This window comes from Maniola hyperantus, chromosome 14 (genome assembly GCF_902806685.2).
Source record: "Maniola hyperantus chromosome 14, iAphHyp1.2, whole genome shotgun sequence".
NCBI classification, from domain to species: Eukaryota; Metazoa; Arthropoda; class Insecta; order Lepidoptera; family Nymphalidae; genus Maniola; species Maniola hyperantus.
This window is the reverse complement of record NC_048549.1, coordinates 3,200,045-3,227,512: the sequence shown is the minus strand read 5'-3', so window position 1 is coordinate 3,227,512 and position 27,468 is coordinate 3,200,045. Positions and strand designations below refer to the sequence as shown.

The 27,468-nt window shown below is 38.6% G+C and overlaps 1 protein-coding gene across 3 annotated transcripts; it reads left to right on the top strand.

Annotated features, from left to right (window-relative positions):
• The first annotated feature begins 354 nt into the window (after window positions 1-354).
• Window positions 355-26,058, top strand: tud (tudor domain containing protein). 3 transcript variants are annotated; one of them, XM_069502881.1, is made up of 12 exons: window positions 355-2,443; window positions 6,876-7,073; window positions 8,511-8,686; window positions 11,485-11,574; window positions 12,837-12,974; window positions 15,009-15,176; window positions 18,226-19,316; window positions 19,413-19,561; window positions 19,839-20,000; window positions 20,254-20,420; window positions 20,879-21,114; window positions 21,329-26,058. In XM_069502881.1, exons 1-12 carry the CDS (start codon window positions 545-547, stop codon window positions 24,490-24,492), a joined length of 7,638 nt encoding a protein of 2,545 aa, XP_069358982.1. In that variant the 5' UTR covers window positions 355-544; the 3' UTR covers window positions 24,493-26,058. The 3 variants fall into 3 exon arrangements, with proteins under 3 accessions (XP_069358982.1, XP_069358981.1, XP_069358983.1); XM_069502880.1 differs by having other exon boundaries at window positions 19,395-19,561; XM_069502882.1 differs by lacking the exon at window positions 15,009-15,176 and having other exon boundaries at window positions 19,395-19,561.
• Window positions 26,059-27,468: the final 1,410 nt, after the last annotated feature.

Here is a 27,468-nt window from a genome sequence, read left to right as displayed (position 1 = left end):
CAACAAAATGAATCAATTATTTTTACGATCGCACGTGGAGCACGATAGTGGTTATTTACAATACTTGAGTCAACATAACCTCACTTCACGTTGTTTGCCAAAATCTCACGTACAAATACATTTTGGCAAACAAAAAAAAGTGGCCACGGTGATGAGGACAAAACATAATTATTTTGTCACGTTCTAATAAGAGCTTAAATGCATTTAGCTATCTCGCTCTAACAGTAAGTGTCACAAGAGGGCTACTTCTAATAGTCTTATTCTGAGGACAGAGTACATTGGTATACTTTCGACAAGACCCGTGGCCCCTGGCAACACTGTCTGTGACAAAGTCAAAACTCTACGGATGGATTACTGCCTAAAACAAAAATTGCAAAGAAAGCAAACCGCCATGTTCGCTACGCTAAAAACGTAAACGGAAAAGAAAGTGAATTTTTTGCTGACTGTAAGTGTTGTCGTTTAATGTTATATACGGAATTCGTTTTTTCTTAAGTGTTATGTTTTGTATTTACTTTTTTCCTAATAATTGATACAAAGTGCTACCATGGCTCAGCCTGCAGATTCTCAACGATCTTTTCGGCTTTATGTGACCCATGTGGATGGTGAGGGACACTTACTAAAAATAAGTGGGCAGCTCGATCAGCAATCTTCTCTAATGGTCGAGAGCCTATTCGATGCAGCCCGTGAGAACTTAGAAAAAGGTATCGGAGCAGTTCCCGCGGCAGCTATCCGCGAAGGTGTAATTTGTGCCGCAAAGTACAAAGATGGAACATACTACAGAGCCAAAATTATAAACATTTCCAATCTCAATACCGGCTTAGTCGGTGTGCACTTTATCGATTTTGGCAACAAAGATCTTATTTCATTAAGTACTATCCGGTACTTGGAGACGTATGATCCCATGTTATCTCAGTTGCGCGGACAAGCCACGGATTACTATTTGTCTCGCGTTACGCACCCGTCGGGGAGATGGGATGAGCCCCTAATACTTAAACTGCAAAGTCTTCTGTGCTATTCCGAATACACTGCAACTGTCGAATTGCGGACGCGAACCTTACCCATTATATCCATTCAATTCAAAGGAAACGACCTGTCGACTCACTTGATCTCCAATAGATTTGGAGTTGACGTTCCTGTGGTCAAACAGGAAGTTCTGCTGTTGCAAATGAATGAACAGCAAAGCAACTGGTCTCCCACCTTGTTGGCACCGGGTCCACCACGCTTGATGGAACATGTACCTTTTTCTATGAATCAACACTTCCCCAATCCTGCATCAGCCATGCGCTTGAATCAGAATGTCGCCTTGCCATATAACAGCACCTCCGGTCAAGGAGTGAGCCAAAGATTGATAGTGAACAAGTCTTCAAGGACTATGGCGAACCTTAGAGCGCCAGAGCGTCAGCTGCAACACACTCCGGCCAGCGTAGCTCCCCTGCCTGTCACCCCATCCCTGTCTGACACCCCTCGGGCAATGGCAACAGTGAACAAGCCAGTCTCACCAAAGAAATCGTTGACATACAAGAGTAGACTCCTCGAAGTAAACTCTCAGCACCAGGTTTTTGTATCATTTGCTGAAGATGGCCCTGAGCTGTTTGTCGTCCAGCTCACAAGCGAAACAGTAAAGTTGCAGGAAATGATGGATGACATCAACAGAAGACCACACAGCAGTCTCGCAGAGCCACCCATGATCGGTACAGTATGCCTCGGCCGAATGAGAGGAGATAGAATCATTTGCAGAGCAATAGTCACGAGTCTATCTGGAACCTATTGTAAACTATTCTTTGTAGACTTCGGGGACACTGAGATGGTGTCGTACTATGACATATTTGATATACCTGAAGAGTTTGTGAAGCCCCATATATTTGCTATGCGTTTCTGTCTGTCCGGTGTGAAGAAGTTGGAGAAGAACGCACAGCTCGAACAGACCTTTAAGCAATTGGTTAATGGGCAAGTGTTGATGCTACGTGTGGTGCCACCCGACGGGCCACCGTTGATTCAGTATGGTGAATTATTCATAGACAATAAGAATGTTTTAGACTTGCTACTGGCAAATATGAAGGATACCCTTCAATTCAAGTGGATGGACATGCTTCCTTTGGGCAGCAGGCAATCTGTGCTGGTGTCATACGTCGATAGTTGCATAAAGTTCTACGTGCAACTGTCTGACAAGATTGATGAGTTGAATGCTGTGATGGACGCTGTGAAGGCTCACTGTGAGAACAGTTTGCCCCCCGGAGAGTTGCCTGTCGGGGCAGTGTGCTGCGCCAGGTTCCCTGATGATGCCAACTGGTACAGAGCAATAGTGAGGGAGACGAAAGGCAACAAAGTGGTGGTTGCATATGTGGACTATGGGAATGAGCAGGAGGTCAATGTAGAAGATTTAAGGACCATTACACCAGATCTGATACTGCTACCCGCACAAGCCATGAAATGTGCTTTAAAGGTAAGTTTTTTTAATACTCTACACTGATACATGTAAGCCTCTTTAACATTATATTATAGTCCATACAAAATGAGAACTCATGCACCATCTTAGCTCTATGTATCAACTTTCATGGCTTGTTCCATGGTGGCACTACCAAAAGCCACTACTACTACTACAACAACAACTTTCATGTTAAAAGTATGATTCACCAAATGAAAAAGTGACTGACTGACTGACTGATCTAGCAATGCACAGCTCAAAATACTGGACGAATCAAGCTGAAATTTGCTATTACAGAGAAAAAGCTATTACTATAAAAAGTAAAAGTAAAATATGCTTTATTGTACACCAAAACCAAAACAATAGACATATAACAAAGATAGCATGTACAATAGGCGGCCTTATCGCTAAAATAGCGATCTCTTCCAGGCAACCTTAGGGTAGAGGATATTATAAAAATTAAAGAAAGCGGAAGGGGTGTACTAATTAAATAATGTTATTTACATTAGTTTAATTAGTACATTAGTATATATATAATATACGTACGTATATATATATATATATACAGATAAAAATACAACAGTAAATAAGAGAGGAATAGACGACAGATAAGTGGAATAAAAAGTAAAAATAAATAAATAAACACATCAAATGGAAGATAAATAAAAGAGCTTATAGAGTATTATATATATAGTATATTAAAGAGTATATATGTATTATGTTAAATGTGTGCGTAATCCCAGCAAAATAATGTCGAATTTCTGGATTTGAGTTGGATAGATTTTTAGTGCGTAACGTCGTGTAATTGTGCGTGAAAGTTTTAAATTTGTGCGTCCAACCAATAAGTAGATATTCGAAAAAAACGCGTTCTGCCAGGAATACGTCATCCCAGCTACACATTTTTTTCCCAATGGACGTACGAGAAAAAAAATGTGCGTGCTAAAATCAAATTTGTGCGTCATAACACTTCGAAGATATTCAGTTTTTTGCTGGGATGACGTTTAACCATTTCTTATATCTCTTAAACGGTTAAACGTATAGATGTGATTTTTTTTACACATGTTGCTATGAATTTGTGCGTAATGTTTGTAAAAACAGAATTAAAAAAAAATTACCGTTCAGTTTTTATAATTAAAAAATAAAATCACGTTATTAGGTCCTAGTACTTTAAATATGACCTCTAAAGATAAACTTATACCGTTGATTTGTCCCTTATAACGGCCCACAGTATCTTATCAAGTTTCATTGGAGTATTTTAAGTATTTATTGAATTATGAAGAAAATTACTACGACAGGACACGATATTTTTAGACATTTAATTGGTCGAGTTTTTTATGAGTTGGCTAATTAAAATTTCTACCAATAATTAGTGCGTCAGCTCATTTATCCATCTGCAAAAATATAGCCCAATACACAGATAAATTATAGAGATATAATCAAAAACCTATAAGATGCGCAATACAATGATAAACCGACAAAGTTTGAATAGCCACAAAAAAGCGACCGTGTCATATATTGTGCTAACCTTCCAAAATTGATAGTATTGTACCATTACTTTTTTAGCACTTAAGTACATGTACGTACATAATAGTTAGTGAAAATTAAAACAACAGAACAGTTCAATATATTTTTTATTTTCTAAGTTTTAGTTGATCAATATTCTGACTGAATACCGATTGTAAATTAAGTAGGTAATCAAAAATTATTGTATTAACATAATTTGTCATATTAACATAACAATAAAAATAATCAACAGTAACAAAATAGTAAAAAAATCTAGAAATAGAGATAAATCACGTTGAATCAACTAGTAGCTGGTGCAGTGCCCCATATTTTCCCTAACCTACCTAAGAATTTGCGTTACCTAAGTTACGTGCGAAAAAACATCTAGGATGGATCCCTCTAAAAGGGAACAGCTGTATAAACAGCGAGCGTCGTCAAGAACTACATGAGCAAGCCCAAGAAAAGGACTATCACAAAGGACAGGAAATAAAATAACTGTTAACTCTAATTATAATAGGAAATAAAATATCTATTAACCCTCATTTATGTTTTATTTTAGTGAAATAGTAGGTAGATCTTCAAAGTTTCAAACAAGTTTTAAGTTCCTACATTCTTACGAAAGACATACCTACTAGGTACTGCCTTACATTAAGTAAGTGGGCCGTATGTGGTCAATACGTAATTTCAAAAACTAATGATTTTATGTATTTGTAATGTAAGTAGGTGCATAGTGTTTTAAATATAACTAGATACAGCCTATAGAAAGCTGTCCACTAGTACACTTGTAGCTCTATCGGTTTATGCCACAGATTCACGGCGGATCCTAATTGCGACGTTGCCAAACTTAATAGCATGGCTTGTAAGTAAAGATGGCTGTGGTCGGAACCTTTGGTACCTATTAGTTTTAAAATTCAGTTTTATTGCCGTGTTTTGAAGACGAACGGGTGGCTTAGTTTAACAGTTTCCAGAAAACTATATTGTTTAATTATGGCTTGTGACCAGACAATAGGACTGTTTGCTTTTGTTTGTTAAAATCCCGTGGGAACTCTAATATTTCGGAATAAATGTAACGGGTCACTTATGCAAAAATCACGTCAATCTGTAACTCTGTTGCGGTGTGATGGAAGGACAAACCAACAAACAAACATATTTTATAATAATGCTCGCATTTATAATTTTAGTATGATTAATAAAAAGCTTAATAATTTTGTGCGCACATGTACCAGAAAAGAAATGGCACAATACTATCAATTTTGTAAGGTTAGCACGATATATGACACGGTCGCTTTTTTGTGGCTATTCAAACTTTGTCGGTTTATCATTGTATTGCGCATCTTATAGGTTTTTTGATTATATCTCTATAATTTATCTGTGTATTGGGCTATATTTTTGCAGATGGATAAATGAGCTGACGCACTAATTATTGGTAGAAATTTTAATTAGCCAACTCATAAAATACTCGACCAATTAAATGTCGAAAAATATCGTAGTCCTGTCGTAGTAATTTTCTTCATAATTCAATAAATACTTAAAATACTCCAATGAAACTTGATAAGATACTGTGAGCCGTTATAAGGGACAAATCAACGGTATAAGTTTATCGTTAGAGGTCATATTTAAAGTACTAGGACCTAATAACGTTATTTTATTTTTTAATTATAAAAACTGAACGGTAATTTTTTTTTAAATTCTGTTTTTACAAACATTACGCACAAATTCATAGCAATATGTGTAAAAAAAATCACGTCTATACGTTTAACCGTTTAAGAGATATAAGAAATGGTTAAACGTCATCCCAGCAAAAAACTGAATATCTTCGAAGTGTTATGACGCACAAATTTAATTTTAGCACGCACATTTACCTCTTAAAACGCACTAATTCATGGACCTATTTTTTTTCTCGTACGTCCATTGGGAAAAAAATGTGTAGCTGGGATGACGTATTCCTGGCAGAACGCGTTTTTTTTCGAATATCTACTTATTGGTTGGACGCACAAATTTAAAACTTTCACGCACAATTACACGACGTTACGCACTAAAAATCTATCCAACTCAAATCCAGAAATTCGACATTATTTTGCTGGGATTACGCACACATTTAACATAATACATATATACTCTTTAATATACTATATATATAATACTCTATAAGCTCTTTTATTTATCTTCCATTTGATGTGTTTATTTATTTATTTTTACTTTTTATTCCACTTATCTGTCGTCTATTCCTCTCTTATTTACTGTTGTATTTTTATCTGTATATATATATATATATATATATACGTACGTATATTATATATATACTAATGTACTAATTAAACTAATGTAAATAACATTATTTAATTAGTACACCCCTTCCGCTTTCTTTAATTTTTATAATATCCTCTACCCTAAGGTTGCCTGGAAGAAAATGCCAAGGTTGCCTGCCAAAAAATGTGTAGCTGGGATGACGTATTCCTGGCAAAACGCGTTTTTTTCGAATATCTACTTATTGGTTGGACGCACAAATTTAAAACTTTCACGCACAATTACACGACGTTACGCACTAAAAATCTATCCAACTCAAATCCTGAAATTCAACATTATTTTGCTGGGATTACGCACACATGTTAAATAATACGATAATTAATCATGAGAACATTTTATTGAGCTAAGTAGCAAAACATGACAGTGCAACAATTATTTTAGTTTTTTATCTACCCACTTGTATTATCTTTTATTACAAAAAGGTAAGCAAATGTTGTAGGTTTTTATACATGACACTATATTAAGGAGGTAAAATAGGGGTTCGAAATTTGTGTAGTTCACACGAAGTTGTGGGAATAAGCTAGTAATGACTAAAATCATACTTTGACATGACAATTGACACAAAAACTAAAATGGCACATGGGAACTTAAAATTTATGCACTATAAGGTACATAATATTATATTTTACTTCAAAAACAGGGTTTTGAAAACAGACCTGTAGAGACAAAGACATCAAACCAACTGGAAATGATAGCTTTAGAGAAGACTTTAATGGCCCATGTAGTGGGTGTGCTATCTAATGACACTATGATAGTGACCTTGGTTGATGACACCGACAACCCACCCCTGGACGTGGCCAGGAGGATGAACCAACTCTCACAACCCAGGAGCGTGGAGGTAAGTTGTTTTTAAATCTCTTTTTGTTTCATATTCATTTATTATGCATTCCAATATAATTCACAATGATTTTATAGTTTTTATATCATTTTATTATATCAAAAATTTATATTCTATTCTATTCAAAAATATTGGAATCCTGTTTGAGGCACAGCAATTTTTGAGGAGATAGGTCTTGGTCCCAGTTTCGGCCGAAACCGAAACCGAAACCGAAACTTATTTGAATTTTTATAGCGTCTTAAATCTATTGTATTTTTACGCATATAGGGCCAGTAAATAAAACCGTTTTTTTTGGTCAACCTCGCACTAAATTTCCGATCCAATTTTATTTTATTTTTAGGTTAAGGGTCACTTACTGACCATAAAATCACAAAATGCTGTCAGATCCAGGTAGAGCTTCGATCGCAATCTTGAAGGAAAGTTTTTGGCCGATATCTCGAAAACTATCCACTTTAGGGCAAAAGTTATGTAGACCATTATTGTAGAGAATAAAATTTCGCATCTTTTGTTTCCTGAAAACTTTTTGCGAAACTTACCGTTTACGATTTATGGCCGATTTAATTAACCGGTTTTTCTTTTTTGGCCGATAACTTTTAAAATATCGGATTAATAAATAAAAACTGGTCATTAAATCGGCCATAAATCGTAAATGGTAAGTTTTACAACTGTACACATGTGATCGCGTTGAGTGTTAACAAAAGTCTGCCCGTTGCCGGTTTAAACATTTCCGGCCCGAAGTTATAATATTATCATAATACAAAATTATCATAAACAAGACTTATCAAACAGTCACCAAGGAAAATAATAAAAGCTCCGTACTGTGAAGTGTGTACGAGATCTCATTACGCGGGTCACATAAACAAAGGCCCGCTGATAGGTACCTAATATTCGAAATATAAACATACGGGCAATTAATGAGGCCCAGCAATAGACGAATAATGCGCGACAATTCACGAACACCTAGTTTCGGCGGGGCCGAAGGTTCGGCCAATTATTGGCCGAAACTAGCCGAAGCCGAAACCGAAACCGAACCTTCGGTCGGTCCTTAATAGTTATATTACTTTGAAAATTGAAAATACTAATTATTCATGTTCACATGTCATGTTGTGTTCATGTACACACTTTTTTTGTGATGTGACCACAAAGTAACGGTTTTAGGACTTTCCTTTTACTCGTGCCACAAGACCTACCTACCTACTTCCCCAATGTTAAAATCTGGTGGGAATACCACTTCTCAGACTGTCATAAACATTTTTTTAAAAATAGATATACCGAGCAAACGAGCAGGCGGGTCACCTGATGTTAAGTGATTACCGCCACCCATGAACATTTTCAGCACCAGAGGAGCCGCCGATGCGTTTGCCGGCCTTTTAAGAATTTGGTGGTCCGCCCGTCACAACAACATTCATCAAATGCTGTCCTTTCTTGCTTTATTAGGCAAAAACCACTACAACAGCGTGGAAAGAAGCACCAGAAGCCTTAAGTTCATCGGAAGGCAGTGTCCCAGATGACAGCCGGAAGAAGAGCTTCCGGCGGGAGAAGAGCTTCAAAGAAGACAAGAGATCTAAGGACGGTGAGGACTTCGGACAAAGAGGTGGCAGTTTCCGGAACAGGTACGAAGACTGACACTTGACGCTGATGCGAAGATCCTTATCATTCATTTGGAATTGGTTTGTTTCCTTTTTGATGGCTTCCCTGGCGCAGTGGTGAGCGGTGCGGTCTTATAAGTGGTAGGACCCAGGTTCGATTCCCGGCAGGGGCAATTTGGGAATTTAAAATTTCTAAACTGTCTCTGGTCCGGTGATTAGTTATCACTTTACCGGCAAAGCATAGCCACCAAGGGATTTAGCGTTCCGGTACAATGCCGTGTACAAACTGATAAGGGGTATGGGTTTAATAAAAACTGCCATACCCCTTCCAAATTATTCCGCTTTCATCTTAAACTGCAGTCAAAGGAAGGCTCATTGGCTGGACAGCGCGTATTGTTATCGTCGGTCGACCTATATATACATCATGGCTTTTTGAAGTAATGCCTAACAGCTAGATATAGGTATTAGGTTAACGCGTGACTACTATCTTACGTGGGTAAAGAGAAAGTGGCGGTTACTCAGACTTCATAAAATGCATCGAGAAAAAAGATCAAATCAAATCCAAATCAAAAGGAGATTGGCGAAGATGAAACCAGCTATTTTAAAAATCATTTAATTTTTCTGAGTAAAAACCATATTTTTAGAAGTTGCAAATCAAAAATATAATTTTATTTTGTGATGCATAAAAAATCGTTCTAATATGTGTCATACTCAAAATATACCAGTTGTCAACTCAAAGTTCAAACAAATGTCATCAAGCATTTGTGATTTGTGGTCATTATTTTATTTACGTATAATTCATTCGTATTGTATTTGAGAACTGTATAGGACACCTGGGCAAAGTATGAAATCAAAAATATTTTATACATTGCCTGTATGTTTTAGGTTCGATGGAATGGTTAGGTAATCTATACAATACGCGTATATAGCGTATATAGATTGACGGTAACATATACATTATACACTTCCTAAAGGCAATTCGTGCGGTCTCGTTAGTGCCCAACTCTTGTCAGCAACTTCGTATATTTTTCATGTGTACCTAAAGTACCCTTTAAATAGAATCCCGACTCCAAATTGACAAGATCTCTTAAATCCATATTCCATACTAATCCATCCATACTAATATTATAAATGCGAAAGTGTGTCTGTCTGAAATTTGGTACAGAGATAGCTTGCATCCCGGGGAAGGACATAGGCTCCTCTTTATCCCGGAAAATCAAAGAGTTCCCACGGGATTTTCAAAAACCGAAATCACGCGGACAAAGTCGCGGGCATCATCTAGTTCTGTATAAATAGCGGTTTTGCTCATCTAAAGCTATTAAAAGCAGACATTGTAGTGTATAATGGTCATGAATATTCAGTTAAAGTGATGAATCTCGATCAAAAAAGCGAAACATGGAACTGAATGCGCTTCGGTTAACTTTTTCTCTGTGATGTTAGCAAAAAAATGATAATAGTACCCTGAGTCATGGTCAATGTGGCCTTCGTTCTCGGTTCTTGAACTCGTTGCAAAGAAAAATTTTCAGTCGGATTAAGACTTTGAGCATTCAACATGCACAGATATTGGTATAGGTAAATATTATGTGGAAATATACTGTTTCCTTTCGCTTTTCTTGCCCTTAGTTAAATGCGTTGTTCAGTTTCGTGTTCTTCCGTGCTAAATCAGTTTGACGTGTTCGTTTCTAATGGATTTATATAGCGGTGTAGGTTTGCGTGCGCGTATATTGAAATGATTATTATCTTGTGTTTTTTTCATTCAGTGTATTTATTCAATTCTTTTATAAGTTTATCTTCTCGAAACTTTAAATGAATTCATTAGGTGTATATTTTTCTTAACTATGTAATATAGTTTGTGAATCAAGCTTTAAATAACATATTGGGGATTATAATAATTGCGTTTTAGTTCTATGATAATCTGCTAATGCAGGAACTACTTTAAATAAATTCGCCTGTTTGCGACTTCAACGTGTTATTTCAAAAACTTGATTTTTGAGAGTAAAAGATTTGCAATGGCTGTACATTAGTTTCTATGCAGTTTAGAAGGATTGTGAGTTCTGTGGAATTAACTGTCCAGTATCATAGATTGAGAAACAATATGCATTGAATGTAACTTTTAATATTTTAATAATAAATAAATAGGTTTGAACATTATTATCAGTTAAAAATGTCACTTTTCCGAAATAACAAGTTGTAGTTGCAACAGGTTTTAGGGATGTTTTATGTTACACCGGGCCCGTGCCCGAGCGGCGCGGTGCACGCTCAAATATTATTTTGACATTGTATGAAGTAATTCATGCTATACCTACTGTGTCGTGTGCTTGCCCTACACCTCTCACTTTTGAGAACATTAGGAGATTTCCCAGGCATGCAGGTTTCCTCATGTTGCGCGCTTGCCTAGAAGTTACAGGTACATGTCCGGGGTTGAACCCCCCGACTTCCCGAAGAGGACGCCGACATTTAACCACTCGGCTATCACCACTCTTTTCGGCCTAAGTATTACGGCAAACAATAATATTGTAGTAGCCATGTATTTTGTGAAGTGAATGTTTTAGGGTTCCGTACTCGAAGGGTGCCAACGGGACCCTATTACTAAGCCTCCGCTATCCGTCCATCTTTCTGTCAGCGGGCTGTCTCCCGTGGACCGTACCTAATAGAGTAGAGAGTTGAAATTTTTACAAAATGTGTATACCTATGTATAACAAAAATTAAAAAATGGCCGCCATGAAAATTATGGAATATAAAAAGTGTTATTTCTTGTACGACGGTACAGAACACCTCGTGTGCGAGTCTGAATCGCACTTGACCGATTTTTTTGTCTGTAGAGATCAAAAGGAAAATTTCGAAAGGTCAGCGCCGGCCCGTCACAGTGAAAAGTATGGCGCCAAACCCGAGCGCGCTGAACGATACGAAAGGTGAGAGTTATAATTACTGTTGTTACTTGACTTGCCAATTACTGGGTTAAGTGCAGCTTAGAGAAACAAAAGTAAAAGGCCGGAACACATTTCGACGGTCAGTTTGAATTACCAGTTAGATTATTACAAGTTTATAATCTAAACTAGCTTATGCCCGCGTGGACTACATTTTTTTTTTTTTAAATTATCTGACATTTTGTAAGGGGCTTTTACAGATAATCTATATGCCAGCCCCATCGTTACAAACTAAATTAAAATCAAACTACACAAACACAACTAAAAAACAAATTTGAAACCCCTATTTTACCACCTTACGGGTTGAATTTTCAAAAAGCTTTCTTAGCGGATGCATGCCAAATTTCAGTTAGTCTTTTCCCCTTGTCTCTTTCTCCCCTCTCCAGCTCTCCTTCTCCTCTCTCTTTCAGATCTCGCAGGGAATAAGTATATTAATTGTGATTTCTATTTGATACTTGACTAATTTTAGTATCATTCCGGACTCCGGTCACTTACATAATTACTTTGTAAATTGAATGAAATTACGTGCATTCGTTCAGGCGTTCGTAAAACCGATAGACGTTGGGGTCCCATGGTGCTAGAATGGCGACCTCGCACCGGAAGACGCAGCGTTGGAAGACCCCCCACTAGGTGGACGGACGACATCAGACGAGTCGCAGACAGCCGCTGGATTCAGGCGGCGCAAGACTGTGGTGTGTGGAAGTCCCTACAAGAGACCTATGTCCAGCAGTGGACGTCTATCGGTTGATGATGATTATTTAGACGTTACAATGCTCTGACAGACGGACGGACGCATACAAATTCACTCAAGTAGACTCAAGGACCTCTTTTCGCTCCGTCAACAATAGAATAGAACGACCTCCCTGGCGCATTGGTGAGCGCTCTGGTCTTTTTTAGTGGGAGGTCCCCGGGTGCGATTCCCGGCATGGGAAATTTGGAATTTTATAATTTCTAAATTTTGTCTGGTGTGGTCTGATGAAAGGCTTCGACCGTCGCTAGTTACCAACCTGCCGGCTACGCAAATCGCCAAGCGATTTAGCGTACCGTTACGATGGCCTGAAAACTGTCATGCCCCGTCCAGGTTAGCCAGCTCCCATCTTAGACTGCATCATTACTTACCACCAAGTGAGACTTAGCAATCAAGCGCTAACTTGTATCTGAATAAAAAAATATTTCTATTCAAATAAATTTACTTTTAGGTACTTTTGAATCTTGAGTACAATGTGAATGTACTTGTTCTGTTTCAGACGCGGGCCGCCCAAGCACCAAGAGAACCACACGGCCGTGTCCCCGGGCGGGGACGACGAGTGGGAGGAGTCGCCCGCGCCCGCCGCCGACCCACCCACCAGGGACTTCCGACCCCCAAGGGACAACACGAGGGACAGGTGACTATCACATTATGCGCAGTCGGCCAGTCGCATGGCGACTCAGTCCTCGGCGTCCACCGTTAGAATCTGTACGTTATATGGAACTCGCTGTGTCTGAGTATGTCGCCATAGACTACCATATAAATTACATATTCTAACGGTCGCCGGGCGTAACGGGTTGTAGGCTTCACCTAAAGAGCACACGAGTACGATTTTCGCCGTGCAACTAGTTGGTACCCAATTCGCCAGCCCCGCCATTTACACAGTTGACTGAAACAAGCTATAAGCTCATTTTATTCGTTGAGCAGAGTATAGGTCTCCATCGTGCTGGCTGTGACATAATTCGATAAGGAAAAGGAACGGAAAAAACATATTGTTAAGGTTTTTCCAGGTTTTTAAAACTATATCCATGCAAAAAATCACATTGATTCGTTGCTCCGGGACTGAAGGACAAACCAACAAACTAAAATACTGGTAGTGATGATGCATTAAAAAGGGTTGACTATGATCCCGATATATAATCTTATTAATGTCAGATACAGAAGCTAGCAAGAAATATTGTACATCAACCTTTACAATGAGATTTCGGCTTTGTAGACCATTATCTGATGTCTCTGTCACTCATACCTATGTGACGTTTTGTCGGCCTCAACGACAGAGACAACGCTCTACGAAACCGCTATTTCTTTCTAAAGATCGATATACAATATTTCCTGCTGAGTACTTTGATTCATTTATATTTCAAGTCACGCACAAATCTGCAATAACTTTCATTAAGAAATTTCTAGCTAAAAATAACAGTGGTAACGTAAAAGAAGTCTTGAATCATAACATATCAAATGAGATTTCAAGTGATTCTGTGCGAAACTCATGCGTTCAGATAATTGGTACTGAATAAAACGGCAACGCCTATCGCGCATAATATGTTCTATTTTTCACTTTATTAATGCCAATCGAGGCAATTCTCTCCTCGCTAGAAAATGATACAGTGAAATCGGTTTCGTTCAAGTCAATCGAAAGTTTTGTATCTGATATTTTTAATGATCTCGTTTATGTCATATTTTGTACACTTAATGGGGCCAATTCTCTTGTACACAATCTCTAAACTAAACTAAAATGACTCGTCTAAATCTATTGCTATCCCTGTCATAATGTTGCTTGCGGAAAAGGATAGCACTAGATTTAGACCTGCAGTTAATTTAGTTTAGTTTAGAGATTGTGTATAAGAGAATCGGCCCCATTTTATTGTTATATTGTACTATGCTTATCTGACTTTCGTAAGTGCTTGTATAAGTTTAAATCGAAAAAAAATACAAATACAAATTAATTGACAATGTTTTAGGGTATATGTACAAGTCAGAATGATACCAAGAATGGCTGCATTTCTGAGCTGAACAGCCAGATTCCTTGCACAAAATATGACATGCCTTGTAAAAAATTTCAATTTCTCATTGCACTTCCGTGAGCGGAAGAGCCAATTAAACATTTTAATCTTTTGTACACAATCTATCAATTGCCAGATTTAAATCTAGTGCTATGCTACTCTTTTCCGCAGAGAGCATTACCATAGCAAAGGATACATATATCAGTTTAAAGCATACATTCAGACTTCTAATTTTAGTTTAGTTAATAAATTGTGTATAACAGAACAATTAGCCTCAGTGAAAGGTTTTTTGGCATGAGGGCTGGATGTTTAAATTTCAATCTACATAATATATTACTCAGTATAATATTTAGGATGAAAATGTACAGTACCCAGCAGGAAAATATTGTACATCGACCTTTATAAAGAGTTTTTGGCTTCGTAGAGAGTTGTCTCAGTCACCTATGTGGCGTTTTGTCGGTCTCAACGACAAAGACAACATTCTACGAAACCGCTTTCTCTATCTAAAGGTCGATGTACAATTTTTCCTGCTGGGTACTGTAATGTATTTACTTATATATATTGTTTCGTTATTCGTTGAATTTTGATGCGATCTCATGATAGAATACAAATTCTCAAAAAGAGGTTATCTTTTATTTACTATAGAAAATAAAAAAATGTATCAACAGAAGACCTAGAGGGGATCACCATGACAAAAAAGGTGCATGGAAGAAAGAAACGGGCGGGGTCGGCAAACGGCTTAGACAGGCCGCTGAGGCGGCGTCCTTAGACGTCCAAACGCACTCGCATACCGGGCCCCAGCATAAGGGCGCGTCCATACAGGACCGGTTGAAACGGTACAGAGTGCAGTGTGACGCTTTAACGAGCACGCTTCCACGTAATCTTGTACAGCACTTGTAAACGTTATGCACTCGCTGTAACACGCTAAAAGACATAGACCTTAATGTTTGCACCCTGCTACCTATAATATGACAAGAATGCATAGATCAAAATTAGCACGTACCATAGACACATACCTACATTTTGTGTTCCTATTGAGTTATAGATGACAAGTGTTTGGTGTGCTTTTGAATCATCTACATTTGTGTATAGCCCGTTCAAAATGTCTCCTCACGCGCCATTTTAACTATGGGTCAACTGTCATGTCAAAAGCCTAAAACAATTACTAAAATCGTACTTTTGACATGAAATTTGACACGTAAAGTTAAAATGGCGCGTGAGGAGTAAAATTTTACGCATCATACTACCATTAACACTTTCCCAGCGGGCGATGCGATACCCGTACGCGGGCGGTTTTTAGTGAGTTATAATATATTTCAATTTTCATCACACCATTGAAAAGAAAATATTTAATATTTATATTTAAATGATAAAACTAACAACAATAAGAATAATAAATTACTTGTTTTTTATGTACACTTTAATATTATATGTATTAAAATAAACCCCTGATATCTTACGGCCGCCATTCTAAGAAACTACAGCATAATCCCTTAAAAAGCTAAATCCCAAATCGCTGGATAACAAATTTCCTATTTCATAGTTGCTCACAATTTGTGTATAAACTGTGAGCAACTATGAATATATGTGATAAAATAAAGACATTAAAAATTAATATGTCTGTGTGTAAAACTCAGGTTATAATCTAAAACTATAGATATAAAGATTTTTTATAGGACTTGTAATTGTGTCAAATGATCACGCCTGAAAGCCAATAAATACCCAAGAAGTACATCTAAAAACCAGATAAAAACAATGCATTTATAAACAATGGCATAAAACATTCGATTTTATGTTCATAAAAGCATTAACAGTAGAATTGTTCTTGATTCCTCGCCCCATTTGCTTCCCCGATACGCTTCGCCGCGTAGCACTGTATCGACTTGCGTGTTTTAGGGTTCCGTATCTCCAGTGGGAAAAGGAACCCATATGGAATTATTTCGTTATCTGACAATCTGTCTGTCAAAACCCGTCAAGGGAATTAAAACCTATAGGCTACTTCCCGTTCATTGACCCGTACTAGAATCATGTTTGGCAGGTACCAAGTCTTAAATAGCACAAGTACCTATAGGGAAAAACTGGCCAAGTGCGAGTCAGACTTGCGCACCGACTGTTCCGTATTACAGTCGTATTTTTTCGACATCTTGCACGATAAATTAAAAACTATTATGCATAAAAATAAATCTGTTTTAGAATAGTTATCTAACTTTGAAAATTGAAAATACTAATATTTGTTCAGGAACACATTTTATTTTTTTTGTCTACGATGTAACCACAAATTCACGGTTTTGGGATTTATTGCTTTACTTGTGCTGTAAGACCTATCTACCTACCAAATTTCATGATTCTAGGTCAACGGGAAGTACCCTATGTAAGTTTCTTGACAGACACGACGGACAGACACAACAAAGTGATCCTATAAGGGCTCCTTTTTCCTTTTGAGGTACGAAAACCTAAAAATCAGAAAACTGAACTTGTGGTTAGGTACATCACAAAAAAAAGTGTTACATCTTGTAAGATGTTACGGAACCCTTCGTGTGCGAGTCCCAATTCGCACGTGACCGTTTTTTTCTATTCGATATTTAGTAACCAGTCTGTTACTGACCACCTGCACACAAAACGTTGCATTGTAACATTATATCACTTGAAAAACTACTTTGAAAACTACAAGGCTCAATTCACATTGACGTAGACTCATAGACTGATATTATATAACTTTTAGGATGAAGACAGGCCAGCGTAATGTTAGACGGTAAAGAATGTACAGTACTCGGCAGGAAATATTGCACATCGAACTTTAGAAAGAGATTCCGGTTTCGTAAAGTGTCGTCTCTGTCACTCATACCTATGTGACTTTATGTCTATTTCAACGACAGAGATAACGTTCTAACAAACCGTTATCTCTTTCTTACGTTCGATGTGCAATAAACACCACCCGTACGTCACCCGCGCTCGTCCGCATCGGGTTAGCGCGGGTGACGTACGTACTGTGCGGGTATATGCGGGGTGTTCCTTCCCCGATTGTCGTCGCGTACCATAGATATAGAGTCTGAGTGCCGTTAATGTGGATTGATTCTAATCGATTTGTTATGTATCGAGTTATTTCTATGACTAGACTAATATCAATTAAAAAGCTAGAATTAGGCACGGTTCGTGTGCAGTCTTGAGTCTGCTTTGTTTTTTGTTGCATTCAATAGCACCTTTCGTTTCAGCACGATTGTACATTACCTATCATTTGGTTTCGTTTTCACGTAATCTGTTGTCTTCGCTGATGCTTGGTTGAAAATTTGTCGTATAAGCTCACCAATTTAATATTTCTTCTTCTGCTAAATTCACTTAATTTTAAGTGCAGGTTAGATAATGGCACCGATTCTGTTGTCTTTCTCTAAACTAAATTTAGAGTATTTGCATCTTTTTCTTTTTAATATTGCTTAAAAAGGACAGAACAAGAATTTTACATTAAAAGACACTAAATTTTAGTGCACGCTATTTAAACAATGCTTGCGGCTGGCATTTAAAACTGTCAAGCTGTCTGTCCTTTTCATATTAAATTGGTAGGAAGAGGATGTGAATACTCTAAAATTTAGTTGTAGATGTTGTTTGTGTGATACATTGCCCAAATTACTGTTCTAACTTTACATAGTAAAAAATAACAGACTAAAACGCACTATTAACTGTATTCTATTGATTATAACGAAAGAGCAAATAACGTAAGTTCAAAAAGAGAGAATACATTATTATTCATTTGCCATCACACACAGTTTTTAAATTAATAATTGTGAATTAAAAAATATATTCTAAATTTTACGTAAAGGTGTATATATAACATGTCTTATAAAATGTACTGTTAATTTACAAGCGACTAACTACTGAAATTTCTTCCAGTGATAATAGGTTCGGTCAACAAGATGACGACAACCAAAGCAACGACAGAGGGAGGAACTTTAGACAAGACAGAGAAAGACCGTTTAGGCCGGACAATCGGGGAGAGAGACGCGATTGGGGCGACAAAAAGGAAGGCTGGAACCAAAAGCGAGAATTCCGGGACAATAGGTCCGACAGAGGAGACAGAAATGAAAGAAACGACCGAGGAGATAGAAACGACCGAGGAGATAGAAACGACAGAGGAGATAGAAACGATAGGGGAGATAGAAACGATAGAGGAGATAGAAATGATAGAAACGACAGAGGCGATCGTGGAAATAGAGGTAACTTTGCACCAAGGGATAGGTCGGACAGGTTCGACAGATCGCAGAATTCCGATGGCGACAAGAGGGAGAGAAGCTTCCGATCCCAAGGCAGTGGCGACAACTTTGGCCGCGCACCCCCGTTTAAGAGCCGGGGCAAATTCACACCATGCAAGGAATTGTCAGATCCCCTGCCCTTAGAAACTCCCTTCGCAGAGCCCTCAGTAGAATTAGGATCCCAACAGGAAGTGTCCGTGACCTGGATTATCTCGCCAGAAAACTTTTACACACAAATTTTGTCGCTGCAGCCGAAATTCCTGGAAATGATGCACAAAATCCCCGAATTATACAAGGGAGTTAAGTCTTTCACTGGAAACGTGCCTGTGGGAGCATCAGTTCTGGCGCGATATCCGGCAGATGGTGTGTTATATAGGGCCACTGTGGTATCTGTGCAGCCTTTCTCCAAATTCATTGTTCGTTATGTGGACTTTGGCAATAAACAATTGGTGGACGCTAAGGATATATGGCAGATGGATAGAGAACTAATGGAGCTTCCCAAAATGGCCGTTCACTGCTCTTTGACGGGTGTAGCACCAAAGGAAGGGGAATGGAAGGCCGACCCCGAAATAGACCTTTGTTTTAACGCGCCACGTTACCAATGCATATTCCAAGATTGTGTGGAAGAACAGTACAAGGTGTCCCTATGGAATAATGGCGTAAGCGTGGCTGATATGTTGGTCGAAAAACAGTTGGCCATTATGTCCGAAAGTCAATCCGTCACACTAAAGGGTAAGGTTTAGACTAGATGATGTAAATGTGGATAGCTTATTACTTTCCAACTTGTTACTTATTAGCTAATACTTTTAGATTTACATTCATTTACAGATGAAGCGATCGATCTGACGATCATTGTGGGTCAGCAGATACTTTGTAGAGTGACGCACGTGGAGTCCTTTGAGAAATTCTTTGTACAGTTGGACTTGGAAAAGGCTGATTTGGTGGAAAGTGCTATCGCTAACTTTGATGTTGCGAACGTGAGTATTTAATTTTATTCATGTAAATTATAGGGATAATGAATAAACATTATTTCATTTTATAATTTAGTATGATTCTTATCTAATTAATAACGTACATGTTAAGACTACTTTGGGCTCATTTGAGTTGTTTGATGGCTGTTTTACGTCGAAGCAACAAAATGCGACAGTGTGGCGTGCTACAAATGGAAACATTAAAAAGTGTTATTTCTTGTATGGTGGTACAGAACCTTTAAACTACGGTTTTTTAAACTATATTTTAATAATTGTTTTTTAGCTAACGCCCCTGAGCGCTGACAACCTCACAGATGGAACTCACTGCACGGTGAGACGAGACGAGAAAATATACCGCGCCATACTCAACGACGTGTCCGACCCGGCCAACGTGCAAGCCGTGTTGCCAGACTATGGGAACGTTATTACCACTTCCATAGACAATGTACGTATTTAACGCTAAGGCGATATATATAGCACTAAGTTAAAAAACTGCTCCCACTAAAATCCCGTGGAAACCCTTTCATTTTCCGGGATGAAAAGTAGCCTATGTCCTTCCCCAGGATGCAAGCTATCTCTGTATCAAACGTCAAAATAGGTTGTATGGATAGGCTGAAAGGTTAGCAGACAGACAGACACACTTTCGCATTTATAATATTTATAGAAGTATGGATTGACAATTGTTGTTCGCGTTACAGCTAATGATCCTTCCGACTGAGCTGAGCGTATACTACTACCAGTCGTTGCAGTGCTGCCTCAACAACTACTCGGAGGAGTCCAAAGCTTTGCTGACCATCGATGAACTGAAGAGCAAGCTGACTGGAAACAAATTCATTATATACGTGAATGATGTCGATGAGATCACGTAAGTTATACATATCTACATAATATACAGGCATAATACATAACTAAGTAGGTTCCTGCGGAGGAGGAGATATAATCAGATAGGAGAGGGGTGTTGACGTGACGCGAGAGCTTAGTGATTCGTCAGCTTGTGACAACAGTCTCCTCCCGCACCGCTCCACTACCGGAGGAGCCTACTCAGTTATGCGCTATACCTACATACATTTCATGAAAATATGCGGCGCATATTTATATTTTCATGAAATGTATCAGAAAAATTTCTCTCACACTCACTCTGCGAACATCAGAAACGTTCGTCCGATCCGGCGAAGTTTTTTCTGACATACAACAATATGCGGTCGTAAGCTAAAAACCAAGTTGCTATTAGATTATATGCTAATCTAGGAGCAACAGGTGTCTCCTGTCGCAAATACCACAATGCTTTATGTTATTTAGATAATATAGAAAAAATTTCTTTAGATTGGTGTCCACATTATACGAGCCAGTGAGCGGCCAGAAGATTGCCATATTCGAGCCGGACGAGGGCGCTTATGACGAAGTGGTGCAGCTATGTACGCGAGCCGTGTTCAACTACAACTTCGGCAACGCGTACATCTCGCATATAGAGAACCTCAATGAGTTCTATCTGCAGAAGGCGGCCGATGGTGACAGAATAGCTCTGTTGTTAGAAGAGTTGTACAAGTTCTATGAAGAAGGTAAGCTCTCACTACATTGATAACAATATACTAATGACTGTCTGTTTTATTGTATAAACAGCTATAATTGTGATAATGACGAAATCAGTATTTTTTTTTACCAACGTTAAATTCAACCAAAATTAATAAATTTGATTGGTGCAAAATAACACAAGAGTCGATTCTGACAGCCTGTTATTATTTAATTGTTCTATGTTGTCTTTTTCCTCTATAGGAACACCAGAGCCTATCACCGAGGTAGAGGTCGACGCGCTCTGCGCAACCAAGTCGGCAGACGGCAACTGGTATAGAGGAACCATCATCAGCTCCACCGAAGAACAAGTGACAGTGCAGTTCTCTGACTATGGCAACTCTGAAACAGTGGCCAGAGACGCCATCAGAAAACTTGACCCCAAGTTCTTTGAACCATGCTGTTTGGCTCTCGTCGCCAGCTTGGGACTTATGGCATTGCAAGAGGATGCCGTAGCCAAACTGAGCGAATGGACCACCGAGAAGGAAGTCCAAGTCACGCTAGCCTTCGGTTCCGACGGGTGGCTGGCCAATCTACATCTGGATGGCATCGATTTATCCGTCAAGCTAGTCAACGAGAAGCTCGCAGCGCCGCATGTGGCCTCCGAAATTCCAGGAGATCCCAAACCCGAGGAACCTCCCGTCGATGAACCTATATCATTGCCGGCTGGCTGCTCCCAAGTCAACGTAAGTCACATCGATAGTCCTGGACAGTTCTGGCTCCAAATGCTGGATAAGGCCGATAAAATTGACGAGATCCAGGCTGAACTACAAACGAATGCTGAGAGCTACGCCGATATCGACACGCGTGAAATAGGAACTCAATGCGTCGCTAAGTACTCCGTCGATGACCAGTGGTATCGCGCTGAGATACTGGATTCCGACTCCGATATCACAACGATTCGTTTCGTAGACTATGGAAACACGGACGTTTTAGACAATCAACCCGGATTGATAAAAGTCATTCCTGACCATCTCAAGGATATCGACCGGTATGCGATCAAAGCCAGCGTGAATGCAATACCGACGGGAACGGGGCAGTGGTCTGAACCGGCTTCAGATTACTTCACACAACTCGTCGGCGACCTTTCTGCGCCCGTCGACGCGTTGGTCGTGCTTAAAGACGTAACGACATATGTGGATATTTTCGTAAATGGACAGAATTTAACAGACAAATTGGTATCAGAGGGACACGCTACGAGGTCTGAGGAGAGCGAATGCGGAAACTATCCGTCGTGCTTCGCCAGCCACGTCAACTCTCCCTCCGAATTTTGGATTCAGCTCGAGAGTGCCGCCCCGGAGCTGCAGTCGATGGAGACCGCGTTGGTTGACGCCGAAAACTTCCCCGAGTTGACCGCGAAGGAGGAGGGCGTGCTCTGCGCGGCCAAGTATCCCGAGGACGGCGCCTGGTACAGGGCTCAAGTCATCATCGACGGCTCGGAGGGCACGGAAGTCCTTTTCATGGATTACGGAAACGCCTCGATCGTCAGCGAGTTGCGCAGCCTTCCGGAAGAACTCCAATCCAAACCAGCCCTTTCAAGAAAATGTGCCCTGCAGAAACCTCCCCACGTCAAGGCTTGGTCGCGAAAATCCGAAGTCAAATTCAACGAGTTGGCTGCTGAGGGAGCTACGATATTTAACGTTCAGTTCATTGCGGCTGGAGATATTTCTATCGTGGACCTCTTCCTCGAAGGAAAATCCGTTTCTGATGAGTTAGCCGCTCTCTGCGAGGAACATCCCCCCTCCGAGAGACCGACGCCTGTCGGCCAAGACTTACACAGCAGTGGAAAGATTTCTTTCGTTAATTCTTTGGAAGAGTTTTACGTGCAACTCGATGATTCATCGGCGAATCTGGATAAAGTGACAGAAAGTTTAAATAATGCTGAAGATTTTGAAGCTATCGGAGAACTGAAGGTGGGTTCTGTTTGTGCCGTCTTCTGGGGCGAGGACGAGAGGTGGTACAGAGGTAAAATATTAGAATTTTGCGATGTCGGCTATCACGTTCAATTTATAGACTATGGTAACAAAGCCAAGTGCGAGGACTTCAGACAGTTGCCCGAAGATATAGCGGGGATCGAACCGCTAGCCAAGTGTTGTCGCCTGTCAGGATTCGTGGGTGATGCGAATGAAGCTGCAAAATCCAAACTAGAAGATTTAGAAGCGGAACTTGTTACATTCCAAATAGAATTTTTAGATAGCTTAAAAGAGCCTTCACTAGTTAGGTTGTTACTTAATGGTACAGATATAAGTTGCATACTAAAGTCTGACTCACCAGTACCCAATACAGAAAATGATAGTATAGTTGAACAAAAAGAACAAGTTGACGAAATTGTAATTGACCAGAAAAAACAGATAGATGGTGAAGTTGAAGAAAAAGAACACTTTAAAGAAATCGTAACTCAACAGTTAAATCAACTTGTGGACAGTGCAGTTGAGCAGACAGAACAAATTAAGGAAAGCATAGTTGAACAGAAAGAACAAATTGAGGAAAGCGTAGTTGACCAGAAAGGACAGATAAATGGCAGTGTAGTTGAAGAAAAAGAACACATTAAAGAAATCGTAACTCAACAGTTAGAACAACTTGTCGACAGTGTAGTTGATCAGAAAGAACAAGTTCAGGAAACCATAGTTGAACAAAAAGAACAAGTTTCGGAAAGCATAGTAAATGAGAAAGAATCAGTTAAAGAAGGCATAGTAGAACAGAAAGAACAAATTATAGAAAATATAGCTCAAGAGAAAGAACCAATTAAAGAAAGCATAGTTGAACAGAAAGAACAAGTTAAGGAAAGCATAGTTGAAGATAAAGACAAGGAAAACGTAGTTGAGCAGGAAGAGCAAGTTACAGAAAATATAGCTCAAGAGAAAGAGCCAGTTAAAGAAAGTATAGTTGAACAGAAAGAAAAAGTTAAGGAAAGCATAGTTGAAGAAAAAGACAAGGAAAACGTAGTTGAGCAGGAAGAGCAAATTAAGAAAAACATAGTTGAACAGAAAGAGGAAGTTAAAAAATTAGTTACTGAACATATAGACCAACTCGTGGAAAGTGTTGTAAAACAAAAAGAACAAGTAACTGAAAAACAGCCAGTTGCTGAAGAAAACACTGATGATTTCCATGACGCGGAAAATGCCATCGGAGATGCAAATGATTTGGATTCGTCACTGCAGGATTTGAACGAAAGTCTAGGAAGTACTAATACTGTCATAGAAAAATCTTTTGAAGAAAAAGACGTCTCAATAAACGATGCTACGTCAGAAGAAACCGCAACAACTCTCGATGCGAAGAAAGTATCGACACCAGACAAAGAGGGCCCTGTCACAGAATCGTTAACACCCCTCGAGGAGAGTAAAAATTCTACACCAGAGAAAGAATAAGTTGATTATTTGTCTAACGTAATTATTTCCCCAATCACGCCAGTATCGGCAATCTAGGAACACAAGATCTTGTGAAGGGGCAACAGAAAAATACCTCTTAACTGTAACTAACTTTTCCGTTTTAAGTGAAAAGCTTACATGATTCGCTGACAATGGCAAAACCAAAGTCAAGAGAATCATTAAATGCAGATATGGGCTTTGTCATTGTAAGCAATAATGAAAATTCTGCTCATTCCTTAGTAGATTTTTCGTGCGGCCACATGTGTCTAGTGTTGCCTGTCAAATATACAGACGCTTAGGACGAAAAAAGGTTTTAGCCTTGCTAACCTGTATAGTGACTATTTTTATGTCAGTGACAGCTAATAATTTTTTTAACTTGTGATACTTTTTCTTTATGTGCTAGATATTGTTAAATTATTTCATAACTACTTGAACTACTAATGCAAGTTATTGAAATATAACATCTGACTGGAATTCAGCCGTAATAATAAATTGTGTTTAGTGTTCAGTCTTGTTAGTTATTACTTAAACTGTATATGTTAAGAATACATCACTATTCAGTATTCACTACCCATATAAATGCGACAGTGTGTTTGTGTTGTTGGTTAGCAACGGATCTGCGTGATTTTTTGTAAAGACCTGGAGTGACTTACACCTGTATTCACAGTAGTTGCTATGAGGCCTCACAGTGCGCTCAAACGCAGTCTAGGTTCCACCAACCAGATTAATATGTCACGTCAATTTTCAATAATGTGATTGGTGGAATCCACACCATACGTTCGAGCGCCCTGTGAGACCTGTGGCCCTACCGCGGTTGTTTGACAGCTACAATGTCACGATCGCAATCATCTCTGATTGGTTAACGCTCGCTCACTATTGGCCACAATGCATTTTTGCAACAAGAATCTCACAAATTCAGCCAATCAGAACAATTGAGATTGTAATAATGATTGATGCAGGTTTTAGACAATCGCCCTTCTGATAGTACTGTGAATACGGGTACATTTTATTCCGAAATATCAGAGTTCCCGCGGGATTTTTAAAAACTTAAATCCACGCGGACGAAGTCGCGAGCATCGGCTAATACTACAGAGTATATAGGGCAATAAGCGCCGAGCTAATAATGTTTCTGTTAATATTGGCCATGGAATAGTTTTCAAAGCTCAGGCATTTTTATGCACAAATTGAGTCAAAAAATAAGTGATCGAATTAAGAAGACTATTAAGTATTTCTGTTCAAAAGACAAGATATAAATAATAGTACGTTAACTTAAAAGTAAAGCTACGAGGGTTCTTAGCATACATACTCTCTGTATGGCCACGTTTAGTTCGTTCTACTTACGAATATTATTGGTGTGCAAATTGCTACATTTTATATTTTGTTGTCAGATACTCATTTTTTTTATTTGTTTAAGTATTAACTTGGTTTAAAATTTGCTCTTAAGGATTTAGGATTAAGAAAAAAAACTGTTTTTTATAATATCTTAAAATTTCGCAAGTCGAAAATGCTAAAATGTTAATTTGTTTAAAAATAAAGATTGTGTACATACAAAGGTGTATTTTATTTAAAAATGAAACTGCCTTGATATTACCATATTAATATTATTATTTATTTATCGTCAATATAAATTGAATACAAAAATAAATGCCTACAAATGTCTGTACAATATCGGGACAGAACTATCTTCATTTCCTATGAAATTAAAAAAATACTAAAAATAAGTTTTGGTTTCTTTCCATGCTGATCGTCGACGGTGAAAGATGTATAGTACGCGACAGTTCGAGATGACAATCGGGGTATGAGGCGGGGTGACGTCCCGCACGTCACCCGCGCTATCCCGCACCGGGTTAGTGTGCGGAGCGTCCCCACCCCGATTGCCATCTCGACCTGCCGCGTACTATACATACTATGAAACGTTTCTGAATACAACCATATTAACACGAGTTAGCAAGTACAACACATTCACACACATTGCGCTTAGTGACATGAAAGCATAGCATGATAGGCTGTTTCGCACGCGGCCAGCTTATGAGCATGACGGAGAAAATTTTATTTTTACGACTATTATAAAATACAGGCGTGATTATTAACTGCGATAGATGTTACCTTTTTATGAAGAACTAGATGATGCCCGCGACTTTGTCCGCGTGGATTTAGGTTTTTAAAAAATCCTGTGGGAACTCTTATATTTTCCGGGATGAAAAATAGCCTATGTCCTTCCCCGGGATGCAAGCTATATACCAAATTTCGTCAAAATCGGTTATACGGTTTAGCCGTGAAAAGCTAGCAGACAGACAGACACACTTTTGCATTTATAATATTAGTATGGATTTAACCAACATTTACAGAGCTAGTGAGGCCGATTCTCTTGTACATAATCTCTAAAACTAAACTAAAATGACACGTCTAAATCTATTGCTATCCCTGTTATAATGTTGCTCGTGGAAAAGGATAGCACTAGATTTAGATCTGTTAATTTTGTTTAGTTAAGTGGGTCCAGTTCGGTGATTTCTTCATACAAACGTAGGAGGTTAATTACTATATTATTAATTGATATTGTGGCTAATTGCGTTGTACACAATCTCTAAACTAAACTAAAATTGCACATCTAAATCTATTGCTATCCCTTTCATAATGTTGCTTGCGGAAAAGGATAGCACTAGATTTAGACCTGTTAATTTAGTTTAGTTTAGAGATTGTGTACAAGAGAATCGGCCCTATTGTATGCTCAAAACTAAGTATTATATCGGTTTGTCATGCCTTAATCTAGGTTTATTGATATACCTATTAAACATTGAAAAAATATTGATTTTAAAGTTACACGAGCCTCAAGATTCCTATTTTAACACTAAATTTTTGTCAACTTTGGGCGTAAACAAATAAGATTAGGGGTATGAAAATTCTAAAACAATTTAACATTAGACATAGTTTATTTATTCATTAGTTGAAATATTTTTATTTTGCAAACATACCTAC

Coding starts and splice junctions, on each gene's coding strand:
- tud (XM_069502880.1), top strand. CDS start 545: ATGGCTCAGCCTGCAGATTCTCAACGATCTTTTCGGCTTTATGTGACC. Junction 19,562..19,838: donor CTAACTTTGATGTTGCGAAC/GTGAGTATTTAA, acceptor ATTGTTTTTTAG/CTAACGCCCCTGAGCGCTGA. Junction 20,001..20,253: donor TTACCACTTCCATAGACAAT/GTACGTATTTAA, acceptor TTCGCGTTACAG/CTAATGATCCTTCCGACTGA.